General features: G+C 40.5%; 1 protein-coding gene across 4 annotated transcripts in view; it reads left to right on the top strand.

Annotated features, from left to right (window-relative positions):
- The first annotated feature begins 177 nt into the window (after positions 1-177).
- Positions 178-17,684, top strand: part of LOC106523505 (replication protein A 70 kDa DNA-binding subunit) — a 49,025-nt gene continuing 31,518 nt past the window's right edge. Inside the window, exons 1-8 of one of the 4 annotated variants that reach the window (XM_014016927.1) lie at positions 178-260; positions 612-659; positions 1,007-1,085; positions 1,263-1,371; positions 1,767-1,858; positions 1,936-2,019; positions 13,572-13,729; positions 13,779-13,915. In XM_014016927.1, coding sequence (XP_013872381.1) covers positions 228-260; positions 612-659; positions 1,007-1,085; positions 1,263-1,371; positions 1,767-1,858; positions 1,936-2,019; positions 13,572-13,729; positions 13,779-13,915 — 740 coding nt within the window. In that variant the 5' untranslated portion in view covers positions 178-227. The other 3 variants (XM_014016928.1, XM_014016929.1, XM_014016926.1) reach the window with 3 other exon arrangements.

Genomic DNA, 17,684 nt, shown 5'->3' with positions numbered 1-17,684 from the left:
CTTTACTTTTATGTAAATTTTAAACGTATTTCCAAACGAATTTTCCTAGAAAAATAAAATAATAGAAAAAATAAACATGTGAAATAATGCAAATTGTTTTATTTTGAAGTTTTTAGTGCGAAATATCCGGTCATTTTTCGAAGTATCGTTTACGTCACAATTCTCGCGAGATTTTCCTTACCTTTAACAGTACACAAAACAAGGTAAAGTTTTGCAGAACTGGAGACATGACTGGTGTACTGACACAAGGGGCCYTTGAGGTTAGTATTTATAATGAATACGACTGAACTTTTAAATTGTTATATTTTGACTGTGTTTTTATTTTACGAAACACTTAAATAGCAATGTTGTGCCGCCCCCAGAAAGCTGTTAGCTGCTAGAGCTAATCTGATCGCTTTACATGATATACAGTTACAGCTGCAGCGCTTAACCTATGCTTGTAAGTCGTGTTGACAATTGGTTTGCCAACAAAGATCAATGACAAATAAACGGGATGTAATTAGTTTTCCCTTAACGTTAGCGACTTCAACATTAGCATCATACAGGATGTGATGGTGGACAGTAATGATGCTCAGGCACTAAACAAGTCCATGTGACCATGTGTTTTTCAGGCCCTTGTCAAAGGCTCACAAATAAAAAACCCTGTTCTGCAGCTTCTGGTAAGTAAATCTAGACTGAAGTGACTTTACAAARGGAGTTCAGTTGTGTGCATTCATACTGTGATGATGTTTAAAATAACAAWAAGTGAATGAACACTAAACAGCACTTCAATAGATTTTAAGCTCCAACTATGCAACAATTGTGGATAAAGTTGAAGTTGTAGTTAATAGATCACAGTTTGTAAGACAAGTACATTAGAATGAGTTTTTGTAGCACCTTTGAAGGCAAAATTAGTATTTTTTTGTAGTCTCCATTCATTTTTTGTGTGTTATAATTACGTTTTAAATCATGATTGTTTTGTATTTCAAACCATGCTTTACTCAGTTTTTATTTTTTTAATTCCCAGGATATTCGTAGTCTTGATAATGGCCCAAACCCACCGAGGTTCCGGGTTAAGATGAGTGATGGTCAGCACTTCCTTTCCTGTACGTAAATGTGTGGTTTGTAAGCAAACTGACTGTACAAATATATAGTCCAAATGAGCAATATCGTACTAAAATAATATAAATATGTAACAAAAAGGTTTCCAGGCCAAGTTAGACTTGAAGCTCCAGGTGTATGAAGTACATTAATACTTGAATGTACTTATTTTATGTCTTCAGCCTTCGTYCTGGCCACCCAGTTAAACAGTCTGGCAGAAGAGAATCTCCTTGTCAAAAACTGTCTGTGTACGCTAAAGCGCACCATCATTAACACTCTGTCAGATGGCAGGTGAGTCTTCCTTCCTTGTGTACTTTTTCCGCCTTATTTATCTTCATTTTTATTTACAGCTTCTTTTGTGCCTTAATATACCTACTTATGTTTTAGACAAAAGTCTTTACTTTCTTTTTATTTATTTTGTTTCTCTTTGTTGTGTTTTTATTCAGAGTTAAGTGAAGTTTTTTTTATTGCTTAGCTCAGTCACTAAACGTAAAGATGATTGCGTCTTTGTGATGTGTTGTATGCAATGAACACGAGTTACTTTTTATTGTCATATGTGTTTATTTTGTGTGTTCGTTGTTTTGTTTTATAGCAGTTAATAGTCACAGTGCTGTCATATCCTAGAACATTTGTAATAAAAAAACTTAAAATCTCCACAGTCAGTTTGTTGGTTGTTGTTGTTTCAGGCGTGTGGTCGTTATCATGGATATGGAGATCTTGCAGTCGGCAGAGGAAACTGGAGGAACGATKGGAAATCCAGTTTCATATTCTACAGATGGTAGGATTCTTTTAATGATTTATTATTGATGGTAGAGATGCAGGTGTATTATTTAATTATTTTTGGTTTATTAYCAGGGATGGTGTCATCAACCACAGCTGGACCAGCATCATCTTCTTCGTCTGCTGAGAGACCTGGACCATCCTTTACGAACAACAGCAGTAAGTGACCAGTCAGGGATTTTATATTTGATTTTATGCTTTTGTAAATATACTCTTTTGCTAGTTTTTGTCGACGCTAATAAATTAACTAGAATCCTAATTTTTAAATAAATATTCTAATAAAGGAGGCAAGAGACCAGTCATTTGTTAGTTATAATAAAACAATGCTGTTCAACTTTTGGCTGCTCCCTTCTTCAGGGGATCCCCGATTAGTTGTATTACACTTTATTTAATAAACATATATTTTAACTGTAAAATAAAGACTCTAAAAATACTGTAGGATGTTTAGTTTTTATAATTTTTAAACTAAAAGTTTAAAAATATATTACACGGACGGGGACATTTTATTTACATGCAAAGCATTCTGGGTAAATGATGACATGGGTAGGTCGTCGGTACGAGGCTGCTAGTGAGCTATATCCACCCTGAAGATTAATCTTGGACAATATCTGATGATKGACTCTTTTAAATGAAACCAGAGAGCGTTGACAGAGAGGAGAAGATAGAYATGACTCAGTTTGTAACTGAAAATATGYATGGAGGACCTCAGTTTAGCTTGTTTGTCGTGCTAGCGCCGAGTTAATACAAATAAGGCAATATAGCGTCAGTGTTAGCACAAAGGCTAACAGGCTAGCTGAGGTTCTTCTTCCATGAAGCAGCTCTGTTGTCCTCCATCTATATTTTCAGTTCCAGGCTGAGTCATTTCTACCTTCTCCTCTCTGTCAACGCTCTCTGGTTTCATTTAAAAGAGTCGATCATCAGTGTAGGGGTCACCTCGAGTGAAGAAACAAGATTTACTCCCTCGAAGCAGGCCTCAGAAAGGCCTGGCAGAAGGCAGAACACTGACCTCTATTTGGGCCATGACAGGTCATTTCAACCTAGAAGAGAACTTCTCAGTTCTCTTAAACAAATAATGAACAGAACAATCTTTTCTGTTCATGATTCATTTGTTGTTTAACTAAGAATGTTTATGCATTTGTTAAATCATATAATGACTGTCACAAAGAAGGTGGAATCACTTCTACTCTTTTATCATGTCTAAAAGATTAATTAATGATATAAAAATCACAGAGAAAATCATCACCATGTTTTCATTGTGTTTTTATATAAATCACTGTTTTTATTTTACTGGAAATATCAGTAATATAATTTTGAGTTTTCCTTGAGAAAATCTTTAATTTATCAGGACTAACAAAAGTTTCAGACTGATTATTTAAACAGAAATGTTAATTAATCATCATAAATGTTTTACAGTGATTTCTCTTAGTCTATCAGAAAGAAAGCTAAAGGAGATATTATCAAATGTCTGTTAAAACAACCACAGAATTTGACCTTGCACTGGCAATGCTGGCAAGCTTTATCTTCCTTCCTTTCTCTGACTCATTCTAACGCCTGGGGGCGGAAACAAATTCGTCCGCTTCTATTACTAACACGGACGTTTTTGAGAGACGGAACACACTTCTTCCTGATTGCCAACGGGGAAGACCCTGATTTCTCTTCGGAGAAACCAGCTCGGCCTTAGATCTCGCCCATAAGCCAATTAGGGAAGACCTGACGGCCCGGACAGGGGCAAGCCGCCGACTGTCCACACTGAGACTACCAGTCTCAAAGTGTTTTTCAACTCCCGAGGGGAGAACTTTTATTTTGAAAGACGAACCGGATACATCAGTTTGAATCTTTCTGGCGAAGTTTGAAGCAGACGAAAGTTGCCTAAATAACACTTTCTCGCCAAGGAACAGTGAGCGGGCCGAGCGACACTTTCCCTGACTGGTCTGAGGTGAGGCAGTATTTGCCCGGGGTGTGGTAAAGAATCCAGCAACAGGTAAACGTTGTCGTGTTCCGGGGTGACGTGTCATGTGGAGTTCTGAGCGCAGAGAGGACTTGCTGATCCGGTTGATACACCTTAACAAAATAAAAGCAGAAACACTAACCTTATTTTCACCCCTTTTCTTATCCTTTACTTGCCAAACTTAAGTTAAAAGCGCCTGTAAAATTGTTTGGCTGTTAACATCAGAACTGACGTTTTTAATGTTCTATATAAGTAATCTGAGTTTAATGTGAATTGAAATTCGGACGCGAGTTTTTACCTCATTTTAACTCTGACGCTTGTTATAGGAAAACCCACAATCTACTTATGATCTGTTCAATTTGTGTAAATAAATGATTGCATAATCTTTTATGAATCAACTTGAACTCGTCTGAAAGTTCCCTTATTGTGTCACTTTTCACTTTGCACAGTCAAAAATATTAAAGTAATGAGGAAAATACCTTGGTAAAAACTTCTCTCATGACTAAGCTATGAGAAGTATGTAGAAGGTTTATTTTACATAAGTCTACCCCCTACATCAGATATTGTCCAAGATTAACCTTCAGGGTGGATATAGCTCGCTAGCAGCCTCGCACCGAGGACCTATCCACGTCATCATTTACCCAGAATGCTTTGTGTGTAAATAAAATGGCTCCGTCCSTGTTAAAATATATTTTTAAAAATGTACAAAACTAAACAGCCTACAGTATTTTTACAGTCTTTATTTTACAGTGGAAATATATGTTTATCAAATAAAGTCTAAAGTTACAACAAATCGGGGATCCCTTTCAGGKGTGCCATGAGGGATGGGTGGTATTGATCTTTTTAATACCGCTGTGTAAGGTATTTCTGGGGCTGCTCTGTGGCGTGTTGAGTAATTAATAATTCATGGGGAAATGTCTGCTTGTGAGCATTTACATGCATATAACTTGAAATTTTAGATCCAGAGAGAGGCGTGGAAAAAAAAACTGCTCTGAGCTGCTGCTGTCGCTCAGTCTGAGAGCAGCAGSYGTTTGCYGAATGGATTTTGCCTCTTATGCCGCACAGATCAAAATACATCCAAGTAGGGTCTTTTTTTAGGGTTTTAAGTTTCAAAATAAAATTGACTCTTGGTTGTATCTGCACTGCTGCCTGCTATTAGCTTGCTTTTGCCAAATGTGCAAAGAGTCCAACTAAGGTGGTTGGACTTAAACGTGGTGGTCTCCAAAGATGTCAGTCAGCAATAACCACAGAGCTACTGCAGCCCAGTCGTAGTAAAGCATAAATAGTTAAAAAAACACAAGAGTGGAGGTGGTTCTGTCTTTCTGTTCAATCCTATATTTGTTGATGATAAACATCTTAAAGATAAAAACATTTTTTTTTGGCAAATTACAACAAGTACTGTATGATTCTCATTAATATAATCAAAACCTTGTTTAACTTTGATGCACTGATAAAATTCTTAATTTTAAGTGGAATGAATAATATAACTATTTGTGATTTGTTTTAACTTTGAGTTTTTTTTTTTTTTCATTTTTGAAATCGTTTATTCTGAGTGTTGTTACTTCAGAGGAAACTTTAATTTGTTTTTCACTTCCTTATCAATCCAGCAGAGGGCGCCATTTACCTTTTTATCTAAAGAGTGCTGAGCAATAGTTTGTASTTTTATCACTTCTTTCCCTCTTAAACTATGTTGTTATTTAGACATAATTTGGCAACAACACAAACCGTTGTGTTTTTTGGTGCAACACTAACCAGACTACATTTTACCCAACACTTCAAAACAAAAAATTAAATGATAGTTATTTGTTTGTCTACACCTAACCCCACCTTTTTTGTATTAAGGTTTTAGTCAGAGTGTTAATTAAGATGTAAAAAGATTAATAGGCACTCTGGTAAAAGAGCCACAGGAAAATGTGAGCTAAGCTTGTTTAGTTGTCTGAAACACTAAGTTTTAAAAGAAAATGTTCATCTCTTTTCTCACGTTATTGACAAACGGCTCCAGCAGATTGCCAGGATTTGTTCATTCCTCWGTTTTGCCATCAGTCAGTTTTAGCAAACGTAACAAATTGTCTAAATAATGACCTATCTCCTGCCTCTGGGACTGGTTCAATGCATCATATCTAATGCATCTGGTGTATTGGAGCCTCTCCTAATAGCTTAGCCTTTGGTTCACTCAGTTGTTTTACAGCACCAACTGCTCTCATCACCGGCATACCCAGTAGTCATTCTCAATAGAAGATGTAGTCTTGTGGGTGGATAATGAGGGCATTTTGTATTGTGTGTTTGTGCAAGCGTAGGTGGGTGTCTCTATGTGCGTGTTGTGACTGAGGGAGCATGTGTGGGCTGGTGGCTCCTCCAGTTTGTGGCTTTATGAATATTGTGTTGAGGACTAATTCCCCTGTAGCGATACACAGACGTTGTCGCGGGGGGACAAAGTCGGCTAATTTGACTCAGCAGAGACGAGGTTCAGCGTTTCCTCGCTACATCCTTTCATCCGTAATACCTCAGAAATCCTGCCAGATACAGAAAACCTGCTGTTCTGTTTKGTTCTCCAGCCAATAAAGTTGCCTCAGACATTTTATTTTTAGTCACAAGCAAACCTCGTGTTTGATGTCCAAGTGTTCGCTCTAAGTGAATTTGGCTAACACTTTAAACACCTTCCGATGTTTTTCTAAATTGCGTTTTCAGGTTGTCAATAACAAGATTGCTAAATGCCACAATCCAAGTGCTTRCAATGAGCTGTGAGGAAAATAATGACTTGGGAGACTGCAGTTTTTATTTGAGGGTCTGAGTTCAGATTCTTGTATGGATTTCACAGTCCTCAAGCTACTTACTGAGTCACATCTAGCTTATTTGGCTCATTGCCTCTTTCACTTCACCTTAGCTCTTCCCAGCTGGGATGTATTGAAGAAATTGGTGAAAATACTGCTCATATCTTTACTGCGCTTTTTAGTGGCTACAATTTTTAATGAATCGTGGTAAATTTGCCCCATATGCTGCATTTTTTTTAAATAAGTCTAAGACAGGGACTGCCCTGTCTTAAAACTATACTGGGTGGATATTTATGCTGCTCTACAGAAAATCTTTAAATGTAACTTTCTCTTTGGAATAAAGACTATTTAGACCATATTTTTGGATGCACAGGATKAGAGTAGGAATGTACAAACACCGGTTAGTGGCAACTCAAAAAAACAGGGACTGTGGTAATCGTTGACACAGGAGAAGCAAAGCGTAACCACTTGGATGGATGTGATAATAGACATTTATGGAACAGAGAGGATAACTGCAGTAGTAAACTATAAATTGGATTTGTTTGACTCATATTGGAAAAGATCAGTTCAATAGATGTCACTTCAGATGACTCACCGTAACTTTATCGTAAGACTCGTCAAGTTATCCCCGGAAGTCCTGTTCTGGAAAGTTTAGTCTTCCCCGTTCCTTTTTAAAAAGAAATAATAATAATTTCATTATGTACAYAAGTYGAAACTTGAGCTGGGAGAATTCATTATGTATGRATATTTCTTTAAAAGAAAAAAAAAGTGTAGTAGAGGTTATTATTTTTATTTATTTTTTATTAGATTCGCAGTGATGTTAGTCATTAAAAGCCGGGGAGTTGGGATGAAATTAGAAGACAAAAAGCAGATAATTCACGCTCATATTTGTGTGAGAAAGTTGTCATTCCTGTTGTGTACCATCTCAACTGGCTTTCACGTTTTAGAAAAAAATGATCCAACGTTTTTAGAAATAACTTGATTACTGCCACTCAAAAAACAGCTATTACATAAGGTTAGGTAAATATTTGCTTGAATTTGGTTGTAAATTGAACCTGCTAGACTTTTGTTCTAAATTAGGCTTCATAAAACCATTTACTGAACACCTTTTATTTCTTAAAAGACAAGATGTGCTATTTAAAGATACAATCAGCCATTTTATGTACAACATGGTTGCAAACTCAAGATCCGTATATAATTAGATACATGTGTGACAAACTGTCTAAAAGGCACGATTGTTAGATTTGACGGAGGCAAAGCATTTTGCGAAACAGCGACAGCAACGGGTCCTGTCAGTGCCAACAGCAATCCAAACTGCTGTCATCAAATTTGGACCAGCGCTGGATCAGACATCAGGCTGTGGTCTAATTAAGTTTGCTGACTAATATGTTACAGCTAAATTTATCCACAGGCATCTGTTTTCAAAACAATTAAGAGTACATACATTTTTTTAGCATGTTCAAACATTTGTAATGGTCTCAGTAACGTTTAGGCTGAATTTAGTTACTCGGGGAAGAAAATTAGACCTCTGCCTCTCAGAAATAATCAAAAATCAAGCATTTATTTACTTGARAAGGATCTAGAGCAATTTACTTTATAGATGCCCAAAATTGGAGTTTTAGGAAACATTTTATAGCGTTGTTGTTGGAGTAAAATTTTATCTGTGATGAACATCTTGTTTTATTGCGGCAGTTCAGGATATTTTGTGTTCAGCTGCTTTTAAATGGTTTTGTTTTAAGATATTTCAGGTATTCAGTTCACACAGAGATCTCCTTTCAGCTCTGCTCTGTAGGAAAACCACCATCGTCAGAGTGGGATAATGTCACAGCTTTTTTTCTAATAAAGAAATTTCTTTTAAAAAAATCACATTCAGTGCTCTTTAAGCTTTGTTATCAATTCATAAGCCACCTTATTAATATTCTGAGACGTCTTTAAAACGTCTCTCAGCAYTGGGTGTAAAGTCAGAGGTCAGGAAGCAGTCGTCACGGGCACATCTGTGCTCCCATTTAAATATTCAGCAGCCACTTTCATTGGAATAAACCACCTTCAAACTGATCTGCAGATTATATTTAAATTCCAAAAAGAGATTTGCACTTCCTCAGGTGTAGTAAAAAAAGAAACATTCATTATGTATTAACAGCTATTCTCTATTAGTTTCCTTTYTTCTTAAGCCTCATTTTGTGAAGCACGGACTCTTACGCAACCATCCTCCCTCTCATTTGTTTCTTCTGCAAATGTTTTTTCCTTTATCTCTAAAACATCTTTACTATAAATCTTTCTCATCTTATTGGCAAACATATTAAAAGTCTGCATTGATCATAATCATAGTAAAGGAGCTTCATGTTCCTTTATGTTTAATGTGTCCACCCTGTGTACCACCCTCCATCTTCTTTTATCTTCCGTTCTCAAACATTCAATCAGAGTAACGTGTGTAGGAATATTGATGTTAATTACCTTTCATCTGTYAATAGCTGTTCAATCTGTGAGATACCACAACACACACACAGTGAAGGGTATCAGAGTTGAGTATTCTCTTTGCCTGAAAACTGAAGCTTAAATCAAATAGGTGGTCTATTTGCAATCTTTCTTTTTATCCTCGACAGTTAATCCACCTAAATGCTGTTGCTAAATATGGCAGATAGTTGAGGCCAAAACAAGGTGCAGCAGTAATGTTAAAGTCCTCTGACAACAGCGAACTTTATCTGAATCATAATGATGGGCTGATGCAACTTTATTGTAGGAGGTGAGATGGCACCATATGAGTCTGTGGGCTGGACCAAACTGTCTCRTGGCATTTCATCTGTTGCACACAAAGAACAGAAGAAAGATCTTTGCTTTTTTTTGCCTTTTTTTAAGAAAGCAGAACTCATCCTCAGCTTTATTAGCACTTAGCCTGGTTTGTTTGTATAAGAATAATAACCATTTTAATTGGGTCATAGTTGAGCACTCAACACACCTAACAAAGAAAAGGATGACCTTGTTGAACACTTTCACAGCATTGTGAATCAACTAAAGCAGACAGAGAGAAAAATCAGTCACAGTAGTCAGAGTAACTTAGGCAGGATCTTGATCCAAATATTTCAAAATACCAAAAAAAAAAAATTGAAAAAAAGGAAAAAAAAGAACCTCTGCATAAATGTAATTAAAATGACAGTATCCAATGTTTTGGCTAAAAGACTGATATTCTGATAACTACTTCTAATTATTCATTCTCCTTRGCCTAAAAGGCACAGTAATTATTAAACTAATAATTGATTAGCTGTCTTTCCTGGAGAGGAATAGTAGTTGTACTAATTGGAACTGAGCAAATCTGCAGAGAGATCTGTGTTTGAACTTTTTCCGTCCGTCCGTCCGTTTTCTGCCACTTATCTGCAATCAGGTCACGGGGGCAGCAGCCTAAGCTGAGAGACCCAGATTTCCCTCTCCCCAGCCACTTGGGCCTGCTTGTCTGGGGGAATCCCAAGGCGTTCCCAGGCCAGCCGAGAAACATAGTCCCTCCAGCGTGTCCTGGGTCTTCCCCTAGGCCTCCTCCCAGTAAGACATGCCCGGAACACCTCACCAGGGAGGCGTCCAGGAGGCATCCTAACCAGATGCCCGAGCCACCTCAACTGGCTCCTCTTGACGTGGAAAAGCAGCAGGTCTACTCTGCATCCTCCAGGATGACCAAGCTTCTCACCCTATCTCTAAGGGAGAGCCCAGACACCCTGCAAAGGAAACTCATTTTGGTCACTTGCATTCGCGATCTAATTCTTTCTGTCACTACCCAAAGTTCGTGACCATAGATGAGGGTAGGAATGTAGACCGACCGGAAAACCGAGAGCTTTGCCTTCTGGCTCAGCTCCCGCCTCACCACGACAGACCGGTACAATGTCCGCATCACTGCAGATGCAGCACCAATCTGCCTGTTGATCTCCCGCTCCATTCTTCCCTCATTCGTGAACAAGACCCCGAGATACTTAAACTCCTCCACTTGGGGCAGGACCTCTCCTCGACCCAGAGGTGGCAGGCTTCTGTTTTCCGGCTCAAGACCATAGTCTCGGATTTGGAGGCACTGATCCTCATCCCGGCCGCTTCACACTCTGCTGTGAACTGCTCCAGTGAGAGCCGGAGATCACAATCTGATGAAGCCAATAGGACCACATCATTTGCAAAAAGCAGAGCTGTGATCCTAAGGTCACCAAAAACGATGCCCTCAACACCTTGGCTGCACCTAGAAATTCTGTCCATAAAAGTTATGAACAGAATCGTTGACAAAGGGCAACGTTGGCGGAGTCTAACTCTCACCGAAAATGAGTCTGACTTACTACCAGCATTGCGGACCAAGCTCTGGCATTGGTCATACAGGGACKTAACAAGCCCGTATCAATGGGCCTGTTACCCCATACTCCTGGAGTACCCCCCCACAGGAGTCCCCAAGGGACACGGTCAAACGCCTTCTCCAAGTCCACAAATCACATGTAGACTGCGTGGGTGAACTCCCACGCACCTTCCAGGACCCCGCTGAGGGTGTAGAGCTGGTCCACTGTTCCACGACCAGGACGAAAACCACACTGCTATTCCTGAATACGAGATACGACTATCCGACGGACCCTCCTCTCCAGGACCCCTGAATAGACCTTACCAGGGAGGCTCAGAAGTGTGATCCCCCTATGGTTGGAACACACTCTGCGGTCCCCCTTTTTAAATAGGGAGACCACCACCCCGGTCTGCTAATCCAGGGGAACTGCCCCTGATGTCCACGCAATATTGTAGAGTTGCGTCAACCAATGCAACCCCATAACATCCAGAGCCTTAAGGAACTCCGGGCGAATCTCATCCACCCCTGGCGCCCTGCCACCAAGAAGCTTTTTAACCACCTCGGTGACCTTGGCACCAGAGATTGGAGAGTCTGACCCAGGGTCCTCAGGCTCTGCTTCCTCATGGGAAGACATGTCGGTAGGATTGAGGAGGTCTTCGAAGTATTCCGCCCACTGACCCACAAGGTCCCGAGTTGAGGTCAGCAGCGCACCATTCCCACCATAAATAATGTTGGTGGCGAACCGCTTTCCCCCACTGAGAAGCCAGATGGTAGACCAGAATTGCCAGATGGTAGACCAGAATTGCCTCGAAGCTATACGGAAATGGCCTCTCCGAACTCCTCCCACGCCCGAGTTTTTTCCTCAGCTACCATCCGAGCCACAATCCGCATGGACTGCCGATACCTATCAGCTGCTTCCGGAGTCCCACAGGACAAAAAGACCCGATATGACTCCTTCTTCAGCCTGACAACATCCCTCACCCGCCAGTGTCCACCTGCGGGTTCGAGGGTTGCCGCCATGACAGGCACCGACAACCTTACGGCCACAGCTCAGGTAAGCCGCCTCGACAATGGAGGCATGGAACATGGCCTACTCGGACTCAATGTCCCCCACCTCCCCCGGAACGTGTTTGAAGTTCCCTCAGAGGTGTGAGTTGAAGCTCTGTCTGACGGGAGGCTCTGACAGATGTTCCCAGCAGACCCTCACTATGCGTTTGGGTCTGCCAGGTCTGACTGGCATCCTTCCCCACTAATGGAGCCAACTCACCACCAGGTAGTGGTCAGTTGACAGCTCCGGCCCTCTCTTCACCCGAGTGTCCAAAACATGCGGCCACAGATCAGATGAAACAACACCAAAGTTGATCATCGAACTGCGGCCTAGGGTGTCCTGGTGCCAAGAGCACATATGGACACCCTTATGTTTGAACATGGTGTTTGTTATGAACAATCCATGATGAGCACAGAAGTCCAATAACAAAACACCGCTCGGGTTCAGATCAGCGAAGTCCCCCAGCAGAACGAGGGAGTCCCCGTTAGGAGCGCTCTCAAGCACCCCTTCCTAGGACTTCAGAAAGGGTGGGTAATCTGAACTACTGTTAGGCGCAAAGGCACAAAAAACAGTCAGGACCCGTCCCCCCACCCTTCGACGGAGGGAGGCTACCCTATTGTTCACCGGGGTGAACCCCAACGTACTGGCACCGAGATGGGGGGCAATAAGTATGCCCACTCCTGTTCAGCGCCTCTCAGCATGGGCAACTCCAGAGTGGAAGAGTGTCCAACCCCTCTCGAGGAGACTGGTTCCAGAGCCAGAGTGATGCGTCAAGGTGAATCCAACTATATCTAGTCGGAACCTCTCAACCTCACACACCAGCTCAGGCTCCTTCCCCACCAGAGAGGTGACATTTCACGTCCCTAGAGCCAGCTTCTGTAGCCGAGGATCAGACCTCCAAGGTCCCCGCCCTTGACTACTGCCCAACACACTTTGCACCCGACCTCTACTGCCCCTCCCACAGGTGGTGAGCCCATGATAAGGGGGACCCACATCTCCTCTTAGGGCTGTGCCCAACCAGGCTCCATGGGTGAAAGCCTGGCCACCAGGCGCTTGCCAACGAGCCCCACCTCCAGGCCTGGCTCCAGAGTGGGGCCCCGGTGACCCGCGTCCGGGCGAGGGAACACTGAATCCGTTTATTGTGTTCATCATGAGGGTCTTTGGGCTGCACTTTGTCTGATCTCTCACCTAAGAGCTGTTTGCCTTGGGTGACCCTACTGGGGGCATGAAGCCCCTGACAACATACTCCTCCTAGGATCATTGAGGCACTCAAACCTCTCCACCACGATAAGGTGGCAGCCCAAGGAGAGGAGAACTTTTTCCAGTTTTTTTATTTTAAATTTTAAAATTTAAGATACTAAATTTTAAACTAATAATTAATATTTAAATGTAAATACTTTTAGATGCTTACAATTTATAGAACCCTAGTAGCTACTCTTTTTTTTCACATATTTGGTCTGATTACTATCTCACAAGCTCTGGTCATTGGGGGGAAAAAAAACTCAAAAAATCCTTTTGTATCAACAGTTTAAAAAATAAAACGGTGTACAAGAATATTTAGGGCAGTTGATACATTTGTTGTTGTTTTTTTCCTCGAACGTCCAACGTCCCATCTAAAGGGAAAACTCATCTCTTTTTGTCTTCAAGGCAATGGAAAAGGTTTCACAGGAAAAGCAACGATGAAGGCCTCGCCCATGAAGGCTTCTCCCATGAAGGCCTCACCCATGAAGACCTCTCCCATGAAGGCTTCACCCATGAAGACCTCTCCCATGAAGGCTTCACCCATGAAGACCTCTCCCATGAAGGCTTCACCNTCCCATGAAGGCTTCACCCATGAAGACCTCTCCCATGAAGGCTTCACCCATGAAGACCTCTCCCATGAAGGCTTCACCCATGAAGACCTCTCCCACYAAGGCTTCACCCATGAAGACCTCACCCTCGAAAGCCTCACCCATGACACCTATTGCTAACCTCAACCCCTACCAGAGCAGGTAGGTTTAAGTGAATGAGTCATAATGTCCTTACTTTAATATGTCATGTACAGTTAGATCCATATTTATTTGAACACAGACACAAAAGTAGTTGGAAAATTGACTCAAAGGCTATTTCATGGACAGGTGTGGGTCAATCTCAATTAAGCAGATAAAAGGCCTGGAGTTGATTTGKGATGTAATGGTTGAATTTGGAATATTTTGCTGTAAAAAAACATGCAGTCAAAGTAGCTATCCATGCAGGTGAAACAAGCCATCTTTAAGCTGCAAAAACAGAAAATAAAACATCTGAGAAATTGCTACAATATTAGGAGTGGCAAAATCTACAGTTTGGTACATCCTGAGAAAGAAAGAAAGAAAGAAAGAAAGAAAGAAAGCACTGGTGAACTCATCAATGCAGAAAGACCTGGGCACCCATGGAAGACAACAGTGGTGGATGATTGCAGAATAATCTCCATGGTGAAGAGAAACCCCTTCACAATAGCCAACCAAGTGAACAACACTCACCAGGATGTAGAAGTATCAATATCCAAATCCACCATAAAGAGAAGACTGCATGGAAGTAAATACAAAGGGTTCATTGCACGCTGCAAGCCACTCATAAGCATCAAGAATAAAAAGGCTAGACTGGACTTTGCTAAAAAAACATCTAAAAAAGCCAGCACAGTTCTGGAAGAACATTCTTTGGACAGATGGAACSAAGATCAACCTCTATCAGAATGATGGAAAGAGAAAAGTGTGGCGAAYGCGTGGTACAGCTCATGAACCAAAGCATACCATGTCATCTGTAAAACACAGCAGAGCAGTGTGATGGCTTGGTCATGCATGGCTGCCAGTGGCACTGGGTCACTAGTGTTTATTGATGATGTGACACAGGACAGAAGCAGCCAAATGAATTCTGAGGTATTCAGAGCCATACTGTGTGCTCAGATCAGCCAAATGTAACCAAACTGATTGGTCGTCGTTTCATACTACAGATGGACAATGACCCAAAACATAAAGCCAAAGCAACCCAGGAGTTTATTAAAGCAAAGAAGMGGAATATTCTTGAATGGCCAAGTCAGTCACCTGATCTCAACCCAARTGAGCYTTTCACTTYTTAAAGACTAAACTTCAGACAGAAAGGCCCACAAACCAGCAACTAAAAACCGCTACAGTGAAGGGCTGGCAGAGCATTAAAAAGGAGGAAACAGCATCTGGTGATGTCCATGAGTTCAAGACTTCAGGCAGTCATTGCCAACAAATTACTTTTGAGCCCCTGAAATGAAGGGATTGTGTTTAAAAATGCTTTAGTTCTTCACATTTCTCTGCATTTTGTTCAACTCACTGATTTGAAGCTGAGAGTCTGAACTTCAACTGCATCCAAAATGTTTTGTTCAAAATTCATTGTGGTCATGTACAGAAGCAAAATTAGGAAAAATGTTGTCTCTGTCCAAACAGATATGGATCTAACTGTATATAATTCTCTATTGGACCTAAACCTGCCTTACACCCCTTTTGTCCCAACAAACTTGTGCAWGCATTTGTCACTTCCCGTTCAGATCATTTTCTCCACTGCTCAGTCATCAGCAAAACTATTTTCAGTGATGTGACTGCAGTTCCTTCTTGCTGCCATTTCTCTGTAACACTTCAGGGCATGTTTGAAAATGTGTGTTGGTGCATGCGTCTGCAAGCGTTATTTATTTTTGTTATATACGAAAGTGTGCACTTCTGTGGACTTGAGTGTGTGTATGTGATCCAGTCCATTTGCATGGAAATGAAATGAAATAACTGATCTTGCCTCAGAAATTGACATTTTTAAGGCAGGTACTGCTGGGTTTTTATGTTCTGCTGCTGAGGTTTTGATTCTGTATTTTGCCCCACTGGGAATACAGCCAGTCTCATCTGTCCCCCTTTTTTCCCCTTCACTCCTACACTTACTGCTCCAGGGTTCCACTTTATTGCTGTTTCCCCACTCTCTTCTTTCTTGTCATTTCATTAAATGTGTGTCTTTGAGRTTAAAGATGACCGAAAACCACTAGTACAAAATGGCAAAGTGTAGTTACCTAGAGTAAAGTAAAGGTACAGCAACTCTCCATGTTTAGGCTCTAATAACATAGATGTGTTTTGAAATGGTAAGCTGGAAAGATAACTCTCCCTCCAGGTGTTGTAATAAACTGATGACTGTTCTAACTTTGATGTCAGGGAATACTAGCAGTGAGTAAAAATYGATGACTTCAGCAGTTGTGCTGCTTTCATGAAGGTTTGTATGTGTGATACCACGAAACACAATATTCAAACGCATACAGAGATGTGTCATATAACCCTTCGCATAGCTTTCCTATCCTGATTTTGCTGGTTTAAAGTCACTATAAGATGTTTTTTGTCTACCATAAACCTTAGTGTAGCTGACTTATCCACACTGAGCAGAAAATGGAGCTCACTCTGGGCCAGCGGCTGCTCTCATGATAGAGGATTTAATTGCAGGAAAAGTTATGGCATGAATATCCTCCACTGCACAATTATCAAGGCAATGGGAAAAAAAAAAACACCTCACTGCTGCATAAAGTGCAGAGCTGGGCTGGCTGTTGTTAAAAACAGAGCAAGAAGCATATTTTAAATGCATCCAGGAGTTGTCGGATGTGAAACACCTAGTTCCTCTTTTGAAGAAAAAGTTTTTTTTATTTTACAGAAATTTATAACAAATTAAAGAGAGTCGTAGTCTTTTGGGGGGAATTGTTCACTTCTCTTGTGTTTAACATTGTTTGGGATGCTTATTATATATAAAACAGCCTTTTAAATCATGTCTGTTTTMCATATCTTTAAATCCTCCATTTTGTTTGAGAGTTTCAGATAAATAAATTTGGATCTAATATGTTCTACATGGATTTGTGTAATTCTTAGGTCATTAAACATTTTAAAACGTTTTCTTTGTGGGCAGTTTAGATCTTTAAATAAAGCCTGGCTCACACTTCAAGATAATGATGCTGAACTTTGACCCAATTGTGCTCTTTGTCAGTATTAAAGTAGACATACTGTGCTTTTAAATTCTTCTTTTTAACATTTAAATCATTCATTTGGGGTCTATATAAAGTGAAACTGCAATGCTTTGGTCTGGATGCCTCCTTATTGTAACTCCAGGTGTGCCTCAGATCAACTCATTTTGATACTGTCTCTTTACATCCAAAGTAGGTGCTTCACAGCCCGTCCCTCTCCAGCTTCCAGAGTAGTCCCTTCTAGTTTGATTTACAAATGAATTAAAAGATGTCAACAACAGAAAACTTGTCCATCCAGCCTAAAATGTTGGAGCCAGAGTCTGACCCAGCGCCAGAGGAGAATGAAGATGATCATATTGTAGTTGGCAAGTGTAGACCTTATTTGGAAGGCCAGCCACAAATAATTTGAAGTAATAGTTCCAAAAACATCATAGAAAATAGAGAAAAATATGTCTCAAACTAAATATAAAGATACAGTATCTACACAGCACCAGGGGAGACTAAATTGAACTTTTCTGCACTCCAAGAGACTCCAAGTACACAACAAAATGTATTTAATGGCTTAAAAAGTTGATTGTACATTTTATGTCATGTTTAAGGATGCCCCAATTATTGTGATGGCTCTAAAGATAATGTTAAGAGATATTCATTCACAGGGAATATCTCAAATCTACTCAACACTGCAATCACAATTTTTTATTGGATGTTCAGTGATATAACTTACTTTTTAATTGTGTATTTTGAGTGGGGTGGGGTGTTTATTTATTTTGATTATTAATGGCAAAATGTTTATT

This window comes from Austrofundulus limnaeus, unplaced genomic scaffold (genome assembly GCF_001266775.1).
Source record: "Austrofundulus limnaeus strain Quisiro unplaced genomic scaffold, Austrofundulus_limnaeus-1.0 Scaffold157, whole genome shotgun sequence".
Classification (NCBI taxonomy): domain Eukaryota; kingdom Metazoa; phylum Chordata; class Actinopteri; order Cyprinodontiformes; family Rivulidae; genus Austrofundulus; species Austrofundulus limnaeus.
Note: the sequence above shows the minus strand (reverse complement) of the source record. Positions and strands in the feature narration are given on the sequence as shown.